The 16,437-nt window shown below is 57.3% G+C and overlaps 1 protein-coding gene across 3 annotated transcripts; it reads right to left on the minus strand.

Moving 5' to 3' along the window:
* On the minus strand, positions 5,806-15,301 carry CBX2 (chromobox 2). 3 transcript variants are annotated; one of them, XM_021066506.1, is made up of 5 exons: positions 15,108-15,301; positions 14,993-15,036; positions 13,878-13,943; positions 11,777-11,882; positions 5,806-10,098 (listed from the first exon to the last, which is right to left on the minus strand). In XM_021066506.1, the coding sequence occupies exons 1-5, from the start codon at positions 15,177-15,179 to the stop codon at positions 8,791-8,793; spliced, it is 1,596 nt and encodes a 531-aa protein (XP_020922165.1). In that variant the 5' UTR covers positions 15,180-15,301; the 3' UTR covers positions 5,806-8,790. The 3 variants fall into 3 exon arrangements, with proteins under 3 accessions (XP_020922165.1, XP_020922166.1, XP_020922167.1); XM_021066507.1 differs by lacking the exon at positions 15,108-15,301 and having other exon boundaries at positions 11,777-11,936; XM_021066508.1 differs by lacking the exons at positions 14,993-15,036; positions 15,108-15,301 and adding an exon at positions 13,246-13,295 and having other exon boundaries at positions 13,878-13,934.

Here is a 16,437-nt window from a genome sequence, read left to right on the forward strand (position 1 = left end):
TGAAGTTGTTTTATTTAAACGAGGAGAGAAAGAGAGACTCATTGTGGTTTAGCTGGGGCAGACAGGCTGAGTTGGGGCAGGAGGGGCCGGACAGCCACCCTGGGGACTAGGCAGGATGGAAACCTGGGCACTGGGCCTCTGATGGTGTCTGGAGGGACTCAGTCTGCCCACCTCACCCCTCCTCCCTTTTCCTACAGCCCCACTGCTGACCCATGGAACCTAGGCAGGACCCGGATTTTTTCTCTCTTCCCATTGGTTGGCCAGGCCAACAAAAGGTTGGCTCCCCAATCAGAAAGAAAAGGGGTGGGATCAGTCTTTTTCTTTTTCCTTTTTTTTTTTTTTTTTTTTTTTTTTTTTTTTTAGATTAAGAAATCTGTTAGGGGGGAAAAAGTATTAACTTGCATAACTTTTGTGTGTGTGTGTGAGGCTGAAGGTAAAAAGTTGCGGGTGGATGGGGAGCAGCGGACTTCCCCCAGGACCACACCAGGAAATGCACTTTACGGGAGGTGTGTGTGTTGTACATGCAGATCGGCTCGTGCGTATGTCATGTGGACAAAATCTCCCAGTTCCCTCGATTCCTTTCCTTACTCCACAGAAAGAAAAGAAATCCTGCGAATCTGTTTACATTCCCGAAATGCCAGGATAAATTGGGAGGATTGCATGTCAGTGCCCAGAGTTCGAGACAGTTGTTGTTTTACAAGAAAAGTGTTCGGGGGTGGACTTTTCCTTTTCGCGTCCTCTAGCTTCGCCAGAAGAGACTGTGGCCCCCACCTCCCAGGAAGAGTTGGACTAGCCTCCCTCCCTCGGGGAGGGCGGGCCGCCAGCTCGCACGGCCAGACAGGCCCACACGGCGGGACCCACGGAGGGAGGCGCGGCTGGGAGCGGGGGCTTCGCACCCAGGCGGTTGTCGCGGCCTGGCTGGGAGTGCGGTGGAGGGTCTGGGCTCGGGGCTCGGAGCTGGGCAGGACGTGCATCCCGGGGGCTTCGGCCCGGCGAGGGGAGGGAGGCGCCAGGCGAGGTTTCCATCCAAGAGTGCGCATCAGAACTTTTTCCTTTTTACCCCTCTTCTTAAAAGCTAAAGCTATAATTTATAGGCCTTTTCGATTCGCGGAGTGTTCTCTATTTGAACTCGACATTCAAACTCCGCCAGAGGGGGAGGGAGGAGCGGGGGCTGGAGAAGAGAGGGGCCGGCGCGGCCGGGGAGGCCTTGCGCGGCGGCGGGTCCCGGGACGCCCCCGCCTGGGCCGACTCGTGACCACGCAGCGCTCCCAGGACGCTGAACGCGCGCCCCTCTTTTGACTCAAAAGCACAAGTCTGTCCCCCTCACATCCCTGTCCCTTCGAGTAACTCAGCCTGCGGCCTCCCCGCCCTTCCCTACCCTTAAAGGGCCAGCGAAGATCTAACTTCCCATTGCTTGTGGAGGGAGGGGCGAGGGGGTCCTGCGCGCTGGGAGGAAGCCCAGCGCCGGGGCGAGCGAGGTGCGGAGGCAGGCCGGAGTGGGAGTGGGGAGCTTCTCGAGGCGCGCGGCTGAGGGGGCAGCGCGAGAGCCGCACCTGGAGGAGTGGGTTCCCCTCCGCGCTCCCCTTCTCCATTCCTACCTCCCGCTTCTCGGCCTCTCTCTCCACCAGACTGTCTTCCTTTGAAGTGAGGGTGTAAAAACGAGGAAGACGGTGTACTACATGGTTTGGGGTTTTTAAATCAAATTGCGCCTATAAAGAGAAGCCCCTGGAGTGGGGATTTTTATCTGCTCACATTTGTAAAACGTATTTTAGACTTTGTATAATGAAGCGCTGTTGGCCGAGTGTATCTATTTAAATATCGACGCTATTTTCAGATGAAACGTCGTTGAAGGGACGTGTCTGTTACTGAGTGGACGGTGACTCCCGGACCTGTGTCTTTACCTGGCTGCTGCCTTTCCTCTCTCCCTCCCTCCCTTCTTCCCTTCGCCCTCATCTCCTTCCCTGGGGCTGATTCTGTCCCTTCCCTCCGACCTTCCTCGGCCAGCCTGGTTCTGCCCCACCGCCCTTCTGTCCTGCCCTAAGTCTGTGGCCGGCCGTGCGCGTGTCTCCGTCGCTCGCTCTTGCGACACTGACCTGGGGACGGGTGGGCAGGGCCCGGGCCGCGTGGCTGGGAGTCTGCAACGGCGCGGGATGTGCGCGTGCTGAGTTTAATTCTAAGATTTGTACAAATCTCGAATCGATCTCCGCCTCAGCTCCAGCGAAGCTTCGGTACCTGTCTTCTGCGGTTGTGAAAGTCTGTATCCAATACCGCTTTTTACGTGTTTAAATATATTCTTTGTAAATAGAGACGTGTCTCGGGTTTTGTTCCTTTTTTCGCCCCTCGAGAAGAAGGAAGAGGCGTCTCAGCAGGAGAAGACCTTCCCCCCTCCCTCATTACCCAGTCCCAGACCCCTCTCTCGCCCCAGTCGGCCTGAGACCAATTCGTTCCCAGTAGGCCCTTCCCCAACTGGGGAAACTCCCACCCTGCAGGGGAGAGGGGTTGGGAGGGAGCTGGGTATGACCCTCCTGAGCCTCCTAAAAGGATAGGCTGTGGCTTTCCTTACCTACCGACTGCACCTCTCTGCAGCCGGGGCAGAACTCGGGGGTCCAGGGCGGGCGGGCGCGACCTCTGAGTTACCCTTTCCGCCGGCAGGACTCCCCCAACGCGCCCCACCCCCAGGCCTGACGTCCAGGTCCCAGACGTCGGCGCCCCGGTGCTGGTGCCGGGCTCCCCTGACGTTCCCGCTTCCTCCCCAGTGCTGTCCTGGGACCAGCTCCCTAGACCCACCTACCCTCGCCAGCGCCCCCCGAAATGCTGCGCCTCGCGCCTATTGATTGAGGAATTGAGTTCTCGGGTATTGCTAGGCAACTGGCTGCTCCGAGCCGGCGCAGAGCGCGCTGATGTGATTAGTGAACCCGAAGCTGCTGCGGCGCAGCCCTGCGCCCCCCGCCCCCGCCAGCCCCTACAGCCTCTCTGTCCCCGGTTCTTTTGGGGGGGCAGCACCCACAACCCTGGGTGAGGCATGGTCCGGGGAGAGCGGAGCACAGGGTGGAGTGGGATTTTCTCAGATTTTCCTGGCCGAAGACTTTACAGCAATGGGGCGGGGTCGTAAAGCTGGCACAGGAGAGCCGCCCCCAGGACCCCAAAGAAGCTATAGCATTGAGCTTAAGTCCACCCCCACAGCCCGGGCAGACGTCGCCTCGCGGAGGAAGGCGGATGTAGGCGCACTGGCGGAGCTCGTAGGGAGGGGTATAGGCATAGGTTTGCCGGCGCATCTCCTGCCCTTGGCCGTCGAGTCGGTGACCTCGCGTTTGGCAGAGCTCTCCCCGCCTCCTTTCCGGAGTCTGTGGCCCGTGAGAGGACCAGAGAAGGAGGGAGCTACCTAGCACTTGGGGTTGAGGCAGCGGGTCACTCTTCGGACGTGAGGGGCCAGACCCGCAAGCAGAGTCAGAGGGCAGGGGGGATGCATGAGGTAGTCTGGAGAAGATCTCCGAAGGTGGCCAGCCCCCAAGCCATGGCCCCACCGCTGGACTGAGACTTACTCCTACTTGGGTTCCTGAATGTTTGGGCAGTGTAGGCTCGTGCCTAGGGAGATAGGGCGGTGGGAGGGCCCCTACTCTGCCCCCTTTCACCAGTTGTTTGGGCACCACCAGCCTGGGCTTTGATCGGGTGCTTCTTAGCGGGTTTCTGTTCCCCTGGCAGATTTTCCAGATGTAGAGACCTCAGCCTGTGGTGCCACCCCCAGAGCAGTCTGTTCCTTTGCCTGCCCAGGGCAGGGCCTGCTGCTCCTGCAGCCCTAGCCAGCTGGGAACCTGGCCCAGTACACACACTGGTTGAACTGGAATCTTTATGGCTCTTCGGAGAGCATCGGGTTGGATTCCCCCCTCCCTTTTTGTTCCTTTGATGCTTAACAGCGCGATCCCAGTCCACTAGTGGAGGCCCAGTGCTGTGCGGGGGAGACCCAACAGCGAACAGGACTGCTCCCAGCACTTTGGGGGCTAATATTCTAATATCCTCTTCTCACCCCAAAGTCCCCTAGGGCCAGAGGGGGCCTGGGACCCAGCTGGCGTTCGATTTGGTTGCTTCTCAGTGCTTGGCGGGGCTCCTTGACATCCAGCCTTTGGGACCTGGACAGGGGAAAGAAACTATGGCTTGGAGCTGGAGCTTTCTCCCTGAGACTTTGGAAATGGGGGCTGCTAGGGGCGTCTCAGAGCGGTCGGGGTGGGTTGTGCAATTCGCTTCCCCTTGGCAGCTCGGAGCCTGGGATGAGGTTTCCCTGGGTGTTCAAAGCGCCGGCGGCCTGAACTTCGCGGGTTGCGCGCGCCCTCTAGAGGCGATGGCCTCAGCCCCGCTCCCTGGTGCCCAGCCCCTCCCGCGCGGCGCTGCCTTTCTAGCTCGCGAAAGGAGCAGGGAGCGCCTCATCTCCCCCACCCCAAAGTACACTAGAGTGGGCCGTCGTGGGCGCCCCCTCTGCTTCCTCTCTTCCGCCAGGACCTCCGGCCATAAAGGTGGGAGGAAGGAGGTGTCCGGCTGGCTGGATCTGCATCTTCCGAACCTGGGCGTACCCATCGCGCCAGGCGCCCTCAGGCTGGACTGGGCCGCGCGGGGCTGAGCCCCTCGGAGGCCGCGGGCCGGGCCCTCAGGCCAGACGGGCCCCTTGGCAGTCCAGCCCATTCTTCTGGGAAGGCGGTGGATTAGGCGATCAGATCAGCAGCGCAGAAACTAACAAAGGCCGGTGTGGGTCAGGGCCCCCCCCGTCTGGCTGGCCTTCTGTAAAAATGGGCTTGTCACTGGGGACAGCACAGGCTCCTACTCCTCTAGTGCTCCTCCCAGCGTCCCCAACCCTTTTCTGCAGCTCTCAAAAGCTGGAGGACAGGACAGCTAGGGTCATCCCTGCCCACCTTCTCCAAAAGAAAACAGTTGCAGCCTCTGAAGGCACAACAAAAGAAAACAAGACCAGCAGCCTTCCCTGCAAGAATCTGATTTCAGATTCATAGGCCTTTTCTGGAACCTGGAAGAGCTGGGGGCTGCATTCCTATTTACAGTGGGAAACTCCTCCTGAACTAAAACATTCGGGCTTCGCCCCAACCAGCCTTTCAAGCAGTGGTGGCCAACATCCAGGCCCAACTTCTCTCTTTACTTCAAAGGAGCTTCGTTCTCCCTGGAGGCTGAAATTTATGAATAAATTCATGCTGAGGGTAATGCCAACCTTAAAGGACCAGGGGAGGTTATATAATAAGCAAATCATCTCTTTATTATGATCCATGGATTAGGAGTCACAGGAGCACCACTGACTCAAAGCTTCTTATGCTTCATGGCAACTCCCCCAGAATTTTATAGCTTGTCCTTTTAAAGTGTTACTACACCTGGTGGATTCAAGGGGTTAAGTTGCTTTCCAACGCAGTATCATTGGATACTGGGGGTGGGGGTGTGGAAATTTTCATTTGTTTTAACCTAAAGTGTCAGTTTCCGGGAGATGTCTCAAGGGGAGTTTACGACATACCTGCCTTCCACCCACTAGATGCTAGCAGCAACTCACCCCTTGCCCCCTAACTGTGACAACGAAAATCATCCCCATTGTCAAATGTCCTCTTTGGAAAACACTGGTGTAGGGACTCTTAGAATAATCAATCCCACCCCTTTGCTTAGAAAAACATCCTTTTCTGCACCCCAGTGGCAGAGCCTTTCCCAATGCTTCAATCTTTTCACCCCATGTTTCAGCTCAAGTCTGGAGAAGTAATTCGACTCAAGAAAGGGAAAGTGAGGAGACTGTTGTCTCTTTCCAGCTATCACTCATGACATCACTCCAGCTGAAAAATTAAGAATTTATTGATATACTAGGAGTTAACAAAGTTAAAAATCATCTGATACCGTTTGCTAATGACTCTTCCCTGCAAAATAAATTAACATCAGTCTAAAAAAAAAAAAAATCTAACCTATCACTAATGTTAGTTTTCCAAAAATACTAGAAAATCCACAGAACCTTTAGATGCACTTGAGCAAAAATCTGGTCATCTAGGTACTACCTCTCCCCTCCTCCACCCCTGACCCTAAACCATTGTGGGTTTCCTGGGGGAAGCATTTCCTTTAACTGTTGGGTCCTGATTGAATATGGGGGCTGGGCTGTTGTCCTGTTTCAACAAAGATTTTAAGTTTCCCAGGGCAATAACATATCCACTTTTGTTCTCTTTTAAAAAAGCAAACAAACAGCCATAGTTTAATGCAATTAGAAGTGGCATACATGAATGATTTGGCTTTTTTTTTTTTTAAATTAAAAAACACAAATCAAGCCAGTGATTGGCAATGGTCCAAAGCTCTGGTTCTCCCCAAAGTTTTCCCCTGATGAAACTTCTAGGCCCAGAATCCTTCTTTTCAGGTCAGAGTTTTGAGTATAACCAAAAACAAGGAGCACTCTTTTTGGTAAAAAAAAAAAAAAAAAAAAACAAAACAAAAAACAAAAAAACACACATATATATATATATATGCCAAATCCTCTAAAGAACAGGACAGAATGGCCACTTCTTCCTATCCATTACAAAAACCAACGGAAAGATAAAACAGGATTAAAACACCCATTTCCTATACACTGTGATGCAGTTCGCACAGAAAACCCTGCAGGATAAAGAAACAAGCCAGACGTGTGACCAATGCCTAGCCACACACACACACACACACACAGCAGCAAATTAAAAAGCACTACTTTTATTTACTGGTAAACATGACGACCAACTCTTCAGCGAAGGCTGTCACGCCTGTACATGTGTGCACACACATACACACACACAAACCCTTTTTAAACATGAACCACTTGGGGTCACAAGCACCAAGAAATACACACAACACAGCAAGAAGGCAAAGTGGCAGGGAGTAAGGTGTTCGCGATTCAAACTTTGGGATTGAAGTAGCTGGTAAACAGAAAGGCACCTAATCGGGGTTTGGAGACCTGGCTGCTGGGGCTGTCGGGTCGGCCCAGAGCAGGGGCACCCTGAGGGCTTGGAGGGGAGGGAGAGCTGCTATTAGCCTGGCTCTGCAGCCTCTAAGGCAGCGAAACTTGGAAGTCATGAGCTTCTCTGTGGGGGACGCAGCCCAGGAGAGCCCCTTTTGTCACAAAGCCAGAGCATCTGGGTACAGAAGGGGAGGCTGGTGCCGGGGCCCAGTGTGCTGGCACCCCTTCCTTCCAGACTGCAGTGAGCTGGCATCTCTCCACCTCCTGCTGGGGCAGCCGAAGGGGCATTCTCCCTCTTAACTGCCCACTTTGCAGTTTCCCCCGGGCCCCCAGCCCTGCCACGGTGGGCACCACTCCTGCGGCAGCCAGTACAGCTGCCAGGTGCAAGGCTCAGAAGCTGCATGTGAATGTCCCCCAGTGAGGTCCTGGAGGTGGGTCTGTTCCCAAAGGCACACTGTTGAAGTCAATTTGGCTACACAAAAGCCATCTTGGGGTATTTGGTGTAGAGGGTATGGGACTGGAGGAACTGGAGGTCTGGCAGGCCACCCTCAGACACCAGAGCCCACCATGAAAGCTGGATTCTCCGCTGCACGTGGGCTACAGGGCAACAGAAGGCCCCGCGTCTGATGTTAACCGATAATCGAAGCCCAACTCAAGTCCCCCACACTCCCGCTTTTCTTTTTGGCATCACAAAGACCAGTGACTCTGCTCACCGCCGCATCTCTCTGCCCGAGCCACTCATGGCAATTCTGATGTTGGTCAGGAACCACACAAGGCAGCTCCTGGACTCAGCCCGCTGTGGGGAGGCAGCTGGGCTGGCAGATCCAGCCTTTCCAGGGGTCCCCTCAGACTGTCCCATTTCCCAAGTGGTACAGGGCTACAGCTTCTCAGCTAGGAAAGACCACGGAGCCCCCAGAGGTAGGGAAGGTGGGCGGGACAGTGGGAGGCACCACGCTGGTCGTAGGAGGTGGAGGGAGACATACTTCTTAGCAACTGTCCACCTCCCAGGGGATCCGGAGCAGCTTGCAGGGTCATTAGGACGAAGGCAGTCCTTACACCACACAGGCTGGCAGGAAGGAGGGCAGCAGTGACACCCTCTCCTTCTGTCCCCAGCACTCAGAGGCTCTTCAGGAGAAAACCTCCTCACCCACAGTGGACTTCTGGGTCAACATTTGGGGGCTGCAGTTGTGAACCCGAACCAGGGTTAGGTGGCACCAAAACCAACCTCTTGAGGGTTGGTGATCCCAACTGCCAGCACGTGTCCCCCTACATTCAGGCCCTGGCCCTCATTTATCTGGGGCAGGGACAGGGACAGTGAGGCGAGAGGTCCGCCTCGTCCTCGCCAGCTCAGGCTCTGCTCTAACGGGGGTGGGGGGTTCTGCCCAGCAAGGCCCCACTCCCCCCGCCCTCTCCGGAGCGGCCTGCCAGCCCCACCATTGGGCAGGAACAGCTAAGCTGGACACCTGTGCCTCCGGAGATCAGGAGGGAAGGCGACCACCATTCTGTCATCACAGGCCACGGAGGCAGTCCCAACAGTGAAGCAGCCGGGCTTAATCACAGGACGCTCTTGAGAAACATTTTGCTGAGCCACAGGAAGCCAGCTGGACTTCCTGGGTGAGTGGAGAGCAGAGCGAAGGCCCGGAGGTAGGAACAAAGGGGAGGCCAGGCACCACGGCATCCTGGTGCCTCCCCAACCGAAGTCACAGGCGGGGCTGGCTGGGGGGAGTTCCCAGCCGAGCCTGTCTTTGAAGGAGGCCACTGGCTCCCGGAGCGGGTTTGAGACATGGACCACATACCAAAGCAAAGTCAGAGACCAGAGAAGGGCAGGTGACACCTGGGCAGTGTCAGTAATGCCTCAGGCTGAAGAAGCCCACGCTGGTGGGAGACTCCTTCACGGTGACTGTGATGAGGTTGGCAGTGACGTCGGTGACGAAGACGTGCTCGATGAGGCTGCGGGGAGGCTTCCAGTCCTGGCTGGTCTGGACAGATACAGACAGGTTCTGCCCGGCGCTGGGCAGTGAGCCCGAGTCGGGGTCCGAGTCAGAGCTGCTGTTCTCCTCACCGGTGCTCATCTCGGACAGCGCAGCCGTCTTGCGGGCTTCCCCCGAGGCCGGGTGGCCCTCCTGCCCAGGGGCTGTGCTGCCCTTGGCACAGTCCCTCTTGCCTGCAGGGGTGGGCAGGGCTGCCGCTCTGGAAGTCAGCTTCTCACTCTTGCTGGCATCGGTGGGCAGGCCAGCCCCGCTCCCCCCAGTGGGGCCACCCCCTGCACTCTTCCCAGTGGCGGGGTTGGTGGCAGGGATACCTTTGGTGGCTGTGGTGTGGCGGGCGACCAGGCCCACCCCTGGTGTGCCATTCTTAACACTCTGTAAGTCCAAGACCTGGAGGCTCAGCTCCTGGGTGGGTGGGGGCTGGGAGCCCAGGCACCCAGCAGGGACCTTGCTGCTGCTGTGGACGTGCGAGGGCCCTCCTGTGCTCCCTGCTTTCTGCTCCACAGCCCCGCTGCTAGGGGCCTTTGGGCCTTTGCCTCCTGGGGGGCTTATCCCCAGCTCCCCCTTCTGCGTCCTCACCTTGAGGTCCAGCCCTAGGCTGCACTTGCCAGGGGTTGGGGCCCTGAGAGCCAGTCTGCCAGCAGCCTGGGCCTGGCTCTGGCTCATCCGATTCATGTAGTGCATGATGGAGCTCTGCCAACTGATGCCGCCTCGGCTGGGGCTGCCAGCCATGCCCTTCATCAGGCTGGCCAGGTTCTCTGGGGTGGCCATGGAGCTGGGGCCACTGCATGCTTCCTTGGCGTGGGCCTTCAGGGCTGCCAGGCCGGCCACGGGAGCACTGAGTGGAGGGGGCAGCTTGCTGGCCGGTGGCCCGAGGTCCTTCCGGGCCGTTTTTAGCACCTTGGCGAGGCTCACGGGTCTCCGGGCCGCCTTCTGCTCTGGGGGCAGGGGCTTGCGGCCCCGCTTCTTTCGGATGGGATCCTTCAGTTCAGGCTTGGCTACCAGGATCTGGGCCTTCTTCTGAGGCACTGGATGAGTCTCACGGCCCCGGGGGCCCCTCTTGGCGTCTAGGTCACTGTCATCCTCTTCATCTGAGGAAGAGGAGGAGGATGTGGAGGAGGAGGAAGAGCTGCTGGATTTGGATTTGGAGGGGGCATCGGGTTCCTGCAACGATAAAGAACAGCCTGGTCTGGAGTTCCCGTCATGGCTCAGTGGTTAATGAATCTGACTAGGAACCATGAGGTTGCAGGTTCGATCCCTGGCCTCACTCAGTGGGTTAATGATCCGATGTTGCCTGAGCTGTGGTGTAGGCCGGCGGCTACAGCTCCAATTAGACCCCTAGCCTGGGAACCCCAGTATGCCGTGGGTGCAGCCCTAGAAAAGACAGAAAGACAAAAAAAAAAAAAAAAAAAAAAAAAAGAACAGCCTGGTCTGCAGGGGCATTGGACACCTTGGAGCCAGTACCTCTTGCGGCTTCCAGGCCAGAGAGGCAGCCAGCAGGGAACGGTCTCACTGCTTAGTTCCAGAGAGGACTAAAGAGGTCCTTAAGACGTTCTGCGACATGCAGTTAAAAGTGGAGCAAAACAAAGAAATACAGGCGGTTCCTCAAGTGAAGCCAGACTGATGGAGGGAAACGCTGACGCTGGACACTGAGCCTCCCAGGGGGACAGCAGGGAGCTCCCGGCCCTTGGCGGACGTGAGGAAAAGGGAATTCCAAGCAGCCCGAGCCCCATGTCTCAGAAGGGAAGGGTGGTAGGCAGCATGTGTGAGTGCTCGGTAGCCTAAGGCAAGGCAACGTGGCTTCAACCTCCCCATTTCCATAGCGGACCCCTTCAGAACCTTCCAGCATTCAGGAAAGCAAACCACTGCCCTTTCCATCCTCTGAGGAGAAAGTCCATAGCGCTAAGCCAGCACATCCTCCTGTTTCTCAGGTCCCTGGGGGAAAGGTACGCTTTAGGGAGACGGAGCCAACGCTCACTCCCAGCTGCAAAGCTTGCCTGCCCTGAATTGGGGGTGATGGAATCAAACCTGGCGGGGAGCGGTCCTGAGGCCCCCCACCTTGCTGCCATTTCTTAACACACATGCCTGCAGGCAGTGGACTCCTGTGGCCCCACTCTCCTGCTCAAAATGAAGATTTTTGAAGACAAAATGAGGGCAGCGTACCACAGCTATAAGATCCACAGCAGGGATCCCTCAGCCTCCTGGAGGGGTGGTTTTGTAAGAAGTGACTGAGCTCTTGGCCAGTGTGTGGTTTCAGGACCTGGGGGCAGCGCCCTGAGAAAGAAATCAAATATACATCTACCCAAGACCCCTTCCCCGTCCTTCCTCTGAGCTGCTGGAGGAGGGAGGCGCTGTGCCATGGAGCGCAGGTGTGCGCACCCCTGTGGGCTGTCCTGTTCACCGCATCTACCTGGCAAACCTATGAGCACCTACTGTGTACATGCTTCCTGTTTTGTCACCCATAAGCCACTGATGAGAAAGGAGTGGTCAGCAGCAAAATTTGATCCTGTTAGCCAGAAGAAAGGAATGCAGAATGGACAGCAAAAGAGCAGGGAACCAGCTCAGGGGGTGCTTAGCTGCGGCCGGGTCCTCCCCAGGAGGGACAAGGCAGGAGGCGGAGCGCCAAGGCTTGCTGTTGCCCCCTGCTGGCAGAGGCTCAGAGCAGCAGCCCATAGGAAGGCAGGGGCCAGAGTCTTCTGAGCCAGGGAAAGACTCCAGGGGTGGAGGGTGCCAGCTGGCTGCCTTCCCCAAGGCCAACAATCCTCCCACCACCACCTTCCACTCGGCAGAGTGGGTTAGGCAGCGCTGGGAGGCAAGCAGCCAGATCTGGGCCAGCACCCACCTTGAGCTTGGAGTGGCGGCTACAGGAGGACATCACGGTGTGCTTCCGCGGCCGGCCCCTGGGCCGCTTGCCTCTCTTCCGGTTCTGCGCCTCCTTCTCATGTTCCCTGAAGACAACCAGCAAGCAGAGTCACAGACCTATCCTCCCGCCACCTGGAACCCTGTGGTTTCAAACACCCCCAGGAAGCTCAGTTTCATTGCAAAAACATATCCCATCAATTAACACAATCAAGGCAGAGGGCCAGAGCCCACCTCCTTCACATTATGGGTCAGTATCATTTTTACATCTGTTTCATTTACACTTGGGGAAAGACAAGTCACGAAATTCAAGCAAAGCTGGGAAAGGAACAGCTCCCCACTTTCTCTGACTCTTCTTAAGACAACCCTGTGCAAATCCTGACCTCTTTCTGCAGGGAGGCGGTATCGTGGAAAATTCTACCAGGCTATGACTGGAAGGAGCCTTTGTGGTCACGTGGTCTAATCCCCTCACTCCAAACCAGAGAGTCCAGGGACAGGGAGGTGCCCTCCATTCTCCATCTCTTGGTCGCCTGCACAAACTCTCACTGGTTGGCAGAGCACTGGGGGGACCAAGGGTTTCTGCTCCTGATGTGGTCCATCCAGAGCCAGTGCCCCTGGCTCACATGCCTCTTCCAGTTTTCTTTTTCTAAGTCTTCCCTGTTCCTAGACTCTACGTGAAACAGAACTACTGGCAGCACCTGATTCCAAGGTGGCCTGGGCTCCAGGCCTACACCACCTGCAGGACACTGTTAACCAGCTCTTGTGACTTGGGGTCAGGGAGTGGAGAGAGCTGCTGCCACCCGCCACCCCAGAAAGCCTGTCTTCCAGGCCACCCCCTGGGAAAGAGGCTCTATCTGGAGCAGTTTCCTGGTAATTAGAATGGGCGAGCATCATCTCACTGGGGCCTGTAAGGTGATCTCTAAAAGAATCCAATTAGTACAAGCAGGCAGAGTTCATATTCCAAGCAGCCCCAACCCGTCTCCTAAAAGGACAGGCGCACTCATGGGTCTCCAGTGACACATTAACCTGTACCCAAGGGCTCTGAACCCAATGCATCCCCTTACTCTATAAGGCTGCATCCACACACCAAGCAAATAACAGTTCCTAGTTTGCAGGGAACTCTCTGGGTGGACAGGACAACATAGAGCATCCCCTTTCCCAGTGTCCTCTCCCGCACAGTGTCAACTAGACCACCCCACGGTTCTTTTCAACGCTTGCATCTATCTCTGAGATTTGCCAACCCCAGTTGTCATCTGCTGTGCTGTAAGCATAAGTGAAGTTAAGGACACGTGGTCTCTCAACAGTTAGGACACTGTCTTACAGAGACGGTGCCAGCTCACCCCCTGAGTAATGAATTCAATACCAGTGAGCTTGGTGATTAACTTTTTCAAAAGTACTGAGACAAGCCATATGCTCATCTTATTTTCTCTCCCCCCCCCAAAAAAAACCCACCTCTATCTTTCTCCCCATTGCCATGGCCTTCTGGGACCCAAAATGTCCTGCTACAGTGAAAAAAAAGTCGACACAGCTTGAGCCCGAGAACAGCTGGCTGGACTGACCCTACCTGGGAAAGCTTTTGAGCACCTAATTTATCTGCCTCTAGCAAGCCTGCCCCCCCCCTCCCCGACCAGCACTCCACAGACTCTCAGGCCATCACCAGCCCCTCACCACCCTTTCCCCTGAGTATCTCAAAGAGGCCTCTCTTAACCCAAGTCTCCTCCTTAAAAATAGATATGACATCTAGAATTACAAAAGCAAATTCGGCCCCTGAGACAGGCAAGGGGGCCCCCGTGGTGCTCACATAATACCAGCTGTTTCGCAGCCCAGAGAAAAATAAGGAACCAGGAAGGTTCATTTTGGCAAGTCTGGCTGTCACAAAGATCCAAAGCAACACTCCGTGGCTCTCAAGGTCTGGACACAGTGCTGGTCAGCTGAGGGAAAGTGTGGGGAGGACGCATCTGGGACCTCAAACCACAGCCCAAGTCCAGGACCCCTTGAGGGCCGGCACCATCCAGCGCCACTGGGTGACAGACCAGGGTCCCCCCAATGGCACGCCCCTCCCACAAGTCTGTTAACTTTCTCACTTCTTCTGGAAGGCCAGGAGCAGCCTCGGGTCCAGGATATTTTCCTCTGGCTCCCAGCTGTTGTGTCTAGAAAAGCAAAGAACAGGGCGTCCTAAAGCATCAGGCAGTGACAGGCCACTTCACAAGGCAGCCCGAGTGGGGGTGCCCCATTGCTCTGAGATCCCTGCTGGCAGCCAGGGCACTGGGCTGCTGGGGAAAGTCCCAAAGGTCCCACCCACGCTAACGATGAGCTCCTGGAGACAGGGGCTCTTGAAGCCAGCACCTTGTCCTCCAACTCAAAGGGAAACCACCACTCTACTCCCAATTAACACGGGGACTCAGGAGGACTCCCCAGTCTCCCCGGGGAGGAAAACGGATCCCAGTAAAATGGAAAGTTGCAGAGAGGGAAGCCCCCAAACCCTGGCCAGGAGCCAGGGAGGGAAGGGAAGGCTCGTCCAGGATGCAGGGAGGGGGCGGCCGAGCGGCAAAGACACGCGGCCCAAAGATTAAGAACAACATTGCTGGTGCCCAGGCGAACACGGGCTGGGGCGCCCGGAGAGGAAAGCAAAGAAAGAAAAGTGGGGTCTAGAAGAAAGGGGAACTGGGTCTGCGAGATCGTCTGCAAATAGAGCCCCTTCCGGGATGCCAAGTCCCCTCCCTTACATTAAAAAAGAGAAAAAAAAAAAAAAAAAAAAAGCAGCACTACATCCATCAATAGAAAGCTCAGGTTACAGCGGGGAAAATACGAACAAGAGGAGGGGGGCTCGCACCCCGCGGGGAGGGCTGAGGCGGGCGGGGGCGCATGCAACAAATGGGCGCGGGAGGAGTGCGCGGAGCCGGAGGGGCGCGGAACCGGCAACGGGAGAGGCGGCCCGGGCGCCAGGAACCTAGCTGGGCGAACTGGAGGAGGTTCCGGAGAGGCCTTCCAGCCCCGCGCCCCGCAGGCCAGTAAACAAAGGGCACCCCGTGCACCCCCTCCCGCCAAGCCCGAGGAGCCCGCGGAGCCCCGGCAAACTTCCCGCCCCGCGCGCGGACTCCCCCAGACAGCGCGGCCGAGGGACCCCCACGTCGTCCTCCACCCTCCAGACCGAGGTGGCGCAGGCAGGAAGGCGGGCGCTGCATTGTTGGGGACTCACTTGGAGGACCAGCCGCGCCACTTGACCAGGTACTCCAGCTTGCCCTGCAGGGAGAGAAGAGGCGCGTGAGCCGGGGCGAACGGGCGCGGGCGGGCACGGGCCGGGCCGCACGCACCTTGCGTAGTCGCTTGCTCAGGATGCACTCGGCGGCGAAGACTTGCTCGCCCACGCTGCTTAGCTCCTCCATGCTGCCGCGCGCCGCGCCCCGCCCCGACCGCGGCGCCCACCGCTCCCCGCACCGCCACCGCCGCTGCCGCGCGCCCCGCCGGCCGCACACAAAGCACCGCCCCCGCCCCGCGCAGGCCCGCCCCGCGCACGCGCACCGCCGCCGCGCGCCGCGCGCCGAGAGCCGAGGCCAGCCGCCCGCCCCATCCTCCCGGGCCGCCCCGATCCGGCGCAGGCCAATGAGCGCGCGGGGGCGGTGCCGGGGGCGGGGCGCTCATTGTTCAAGGAGGGCTCGGCTTCGCGCCCGGGCTTGGGGTCCCGCGCGCCTGGTCTGGCTGTAGCGGCGCGGGCGGTGATGGGGGTCCACCGAGCGCAGGCGGGTCTTTTGCGAGGAAGAAGGAAGCGCCCGGTCGTTTCGGGCCTGGGGATCGTCAGCCGAGTCCCGGTCTCCGGGGTGCGCCCGGCCTCCTCCGAACTTCGTTTTCCGGGCAAAAAGCCATTGTTCTGGGCCGAAGTGGGGGAAGTCAGGACGCGGCTAGGCTGCTGCTTCCTGCCCGGGTTTCTGAGGGACGCTGCTTGGGGCGCGGAGGGCCCACCCGCCCTCCGCCTTTTTGAACTTGGTCTCTGTCGGTCTCGGGCAGTCGTGCTATTTTGCGCGCGAGCAAAACGGGCGAGGGGGGCGGGGAAGGAATGGGAGACCAAGTACTTGGGAAGGGGATGAACCGCAAAAACCGAGCAGCCCGGCTCCCCCCTCACTCTCCTCAAGGAGAGAGAGGAGAACGTATCAGCTGAAAACGAATGGCTCTGCGTTCTTATTTTAAGTTGTGAAGAGTGGCACCGAGCCCCCAAGTTTTAGGCAGCACGTAGGGGGAAAGCAACTGCACCTTTTCTTAATTTGTTTCACGATTTTAAGCAAATGAATGTGGGGGAGACGGGATGGTGATTCGAGGAGCTTGTTCTAACCTAGAACTAAGTCTTTAATGGGCCTGCCCGGATTTGGCAGTCCGTGCCCTTTGGATCAATTACAGGCTGCAGAGAGACTGGACCGCGCTTTGGAATGGGGGTGGCCTGGAGTCTTGTGGGTTCAACTTCAGCAAACACCCTTTTATTTAGTGCTTTTGAGATCCCCATTCCCTGAGCAACTTTCCCCTTAAATCATTTAGATCTTGAATCAGAGCAAGTCGAACGAATAATAAAGGAGATATACGTTAGCCCTAACTTTTCCACAAATGAAGGTGATAGATGGCAGCTCTTTTTCCACATCAGTACGATTTTAACTC

This window comes from Sus scrofa, chromosome 12, assembly GCF_000003025.6.
Source record: "Sus scrofa isolate TJ Tabasco breed Duroc chromosome 12, Sscrofa11.1, whole genome shotgun sequence".
NCBI lineage: Eukaryota > Metazoa > Chordata > Mammalia > Artiodactyla > Suidae > Sus > Sus scrofa.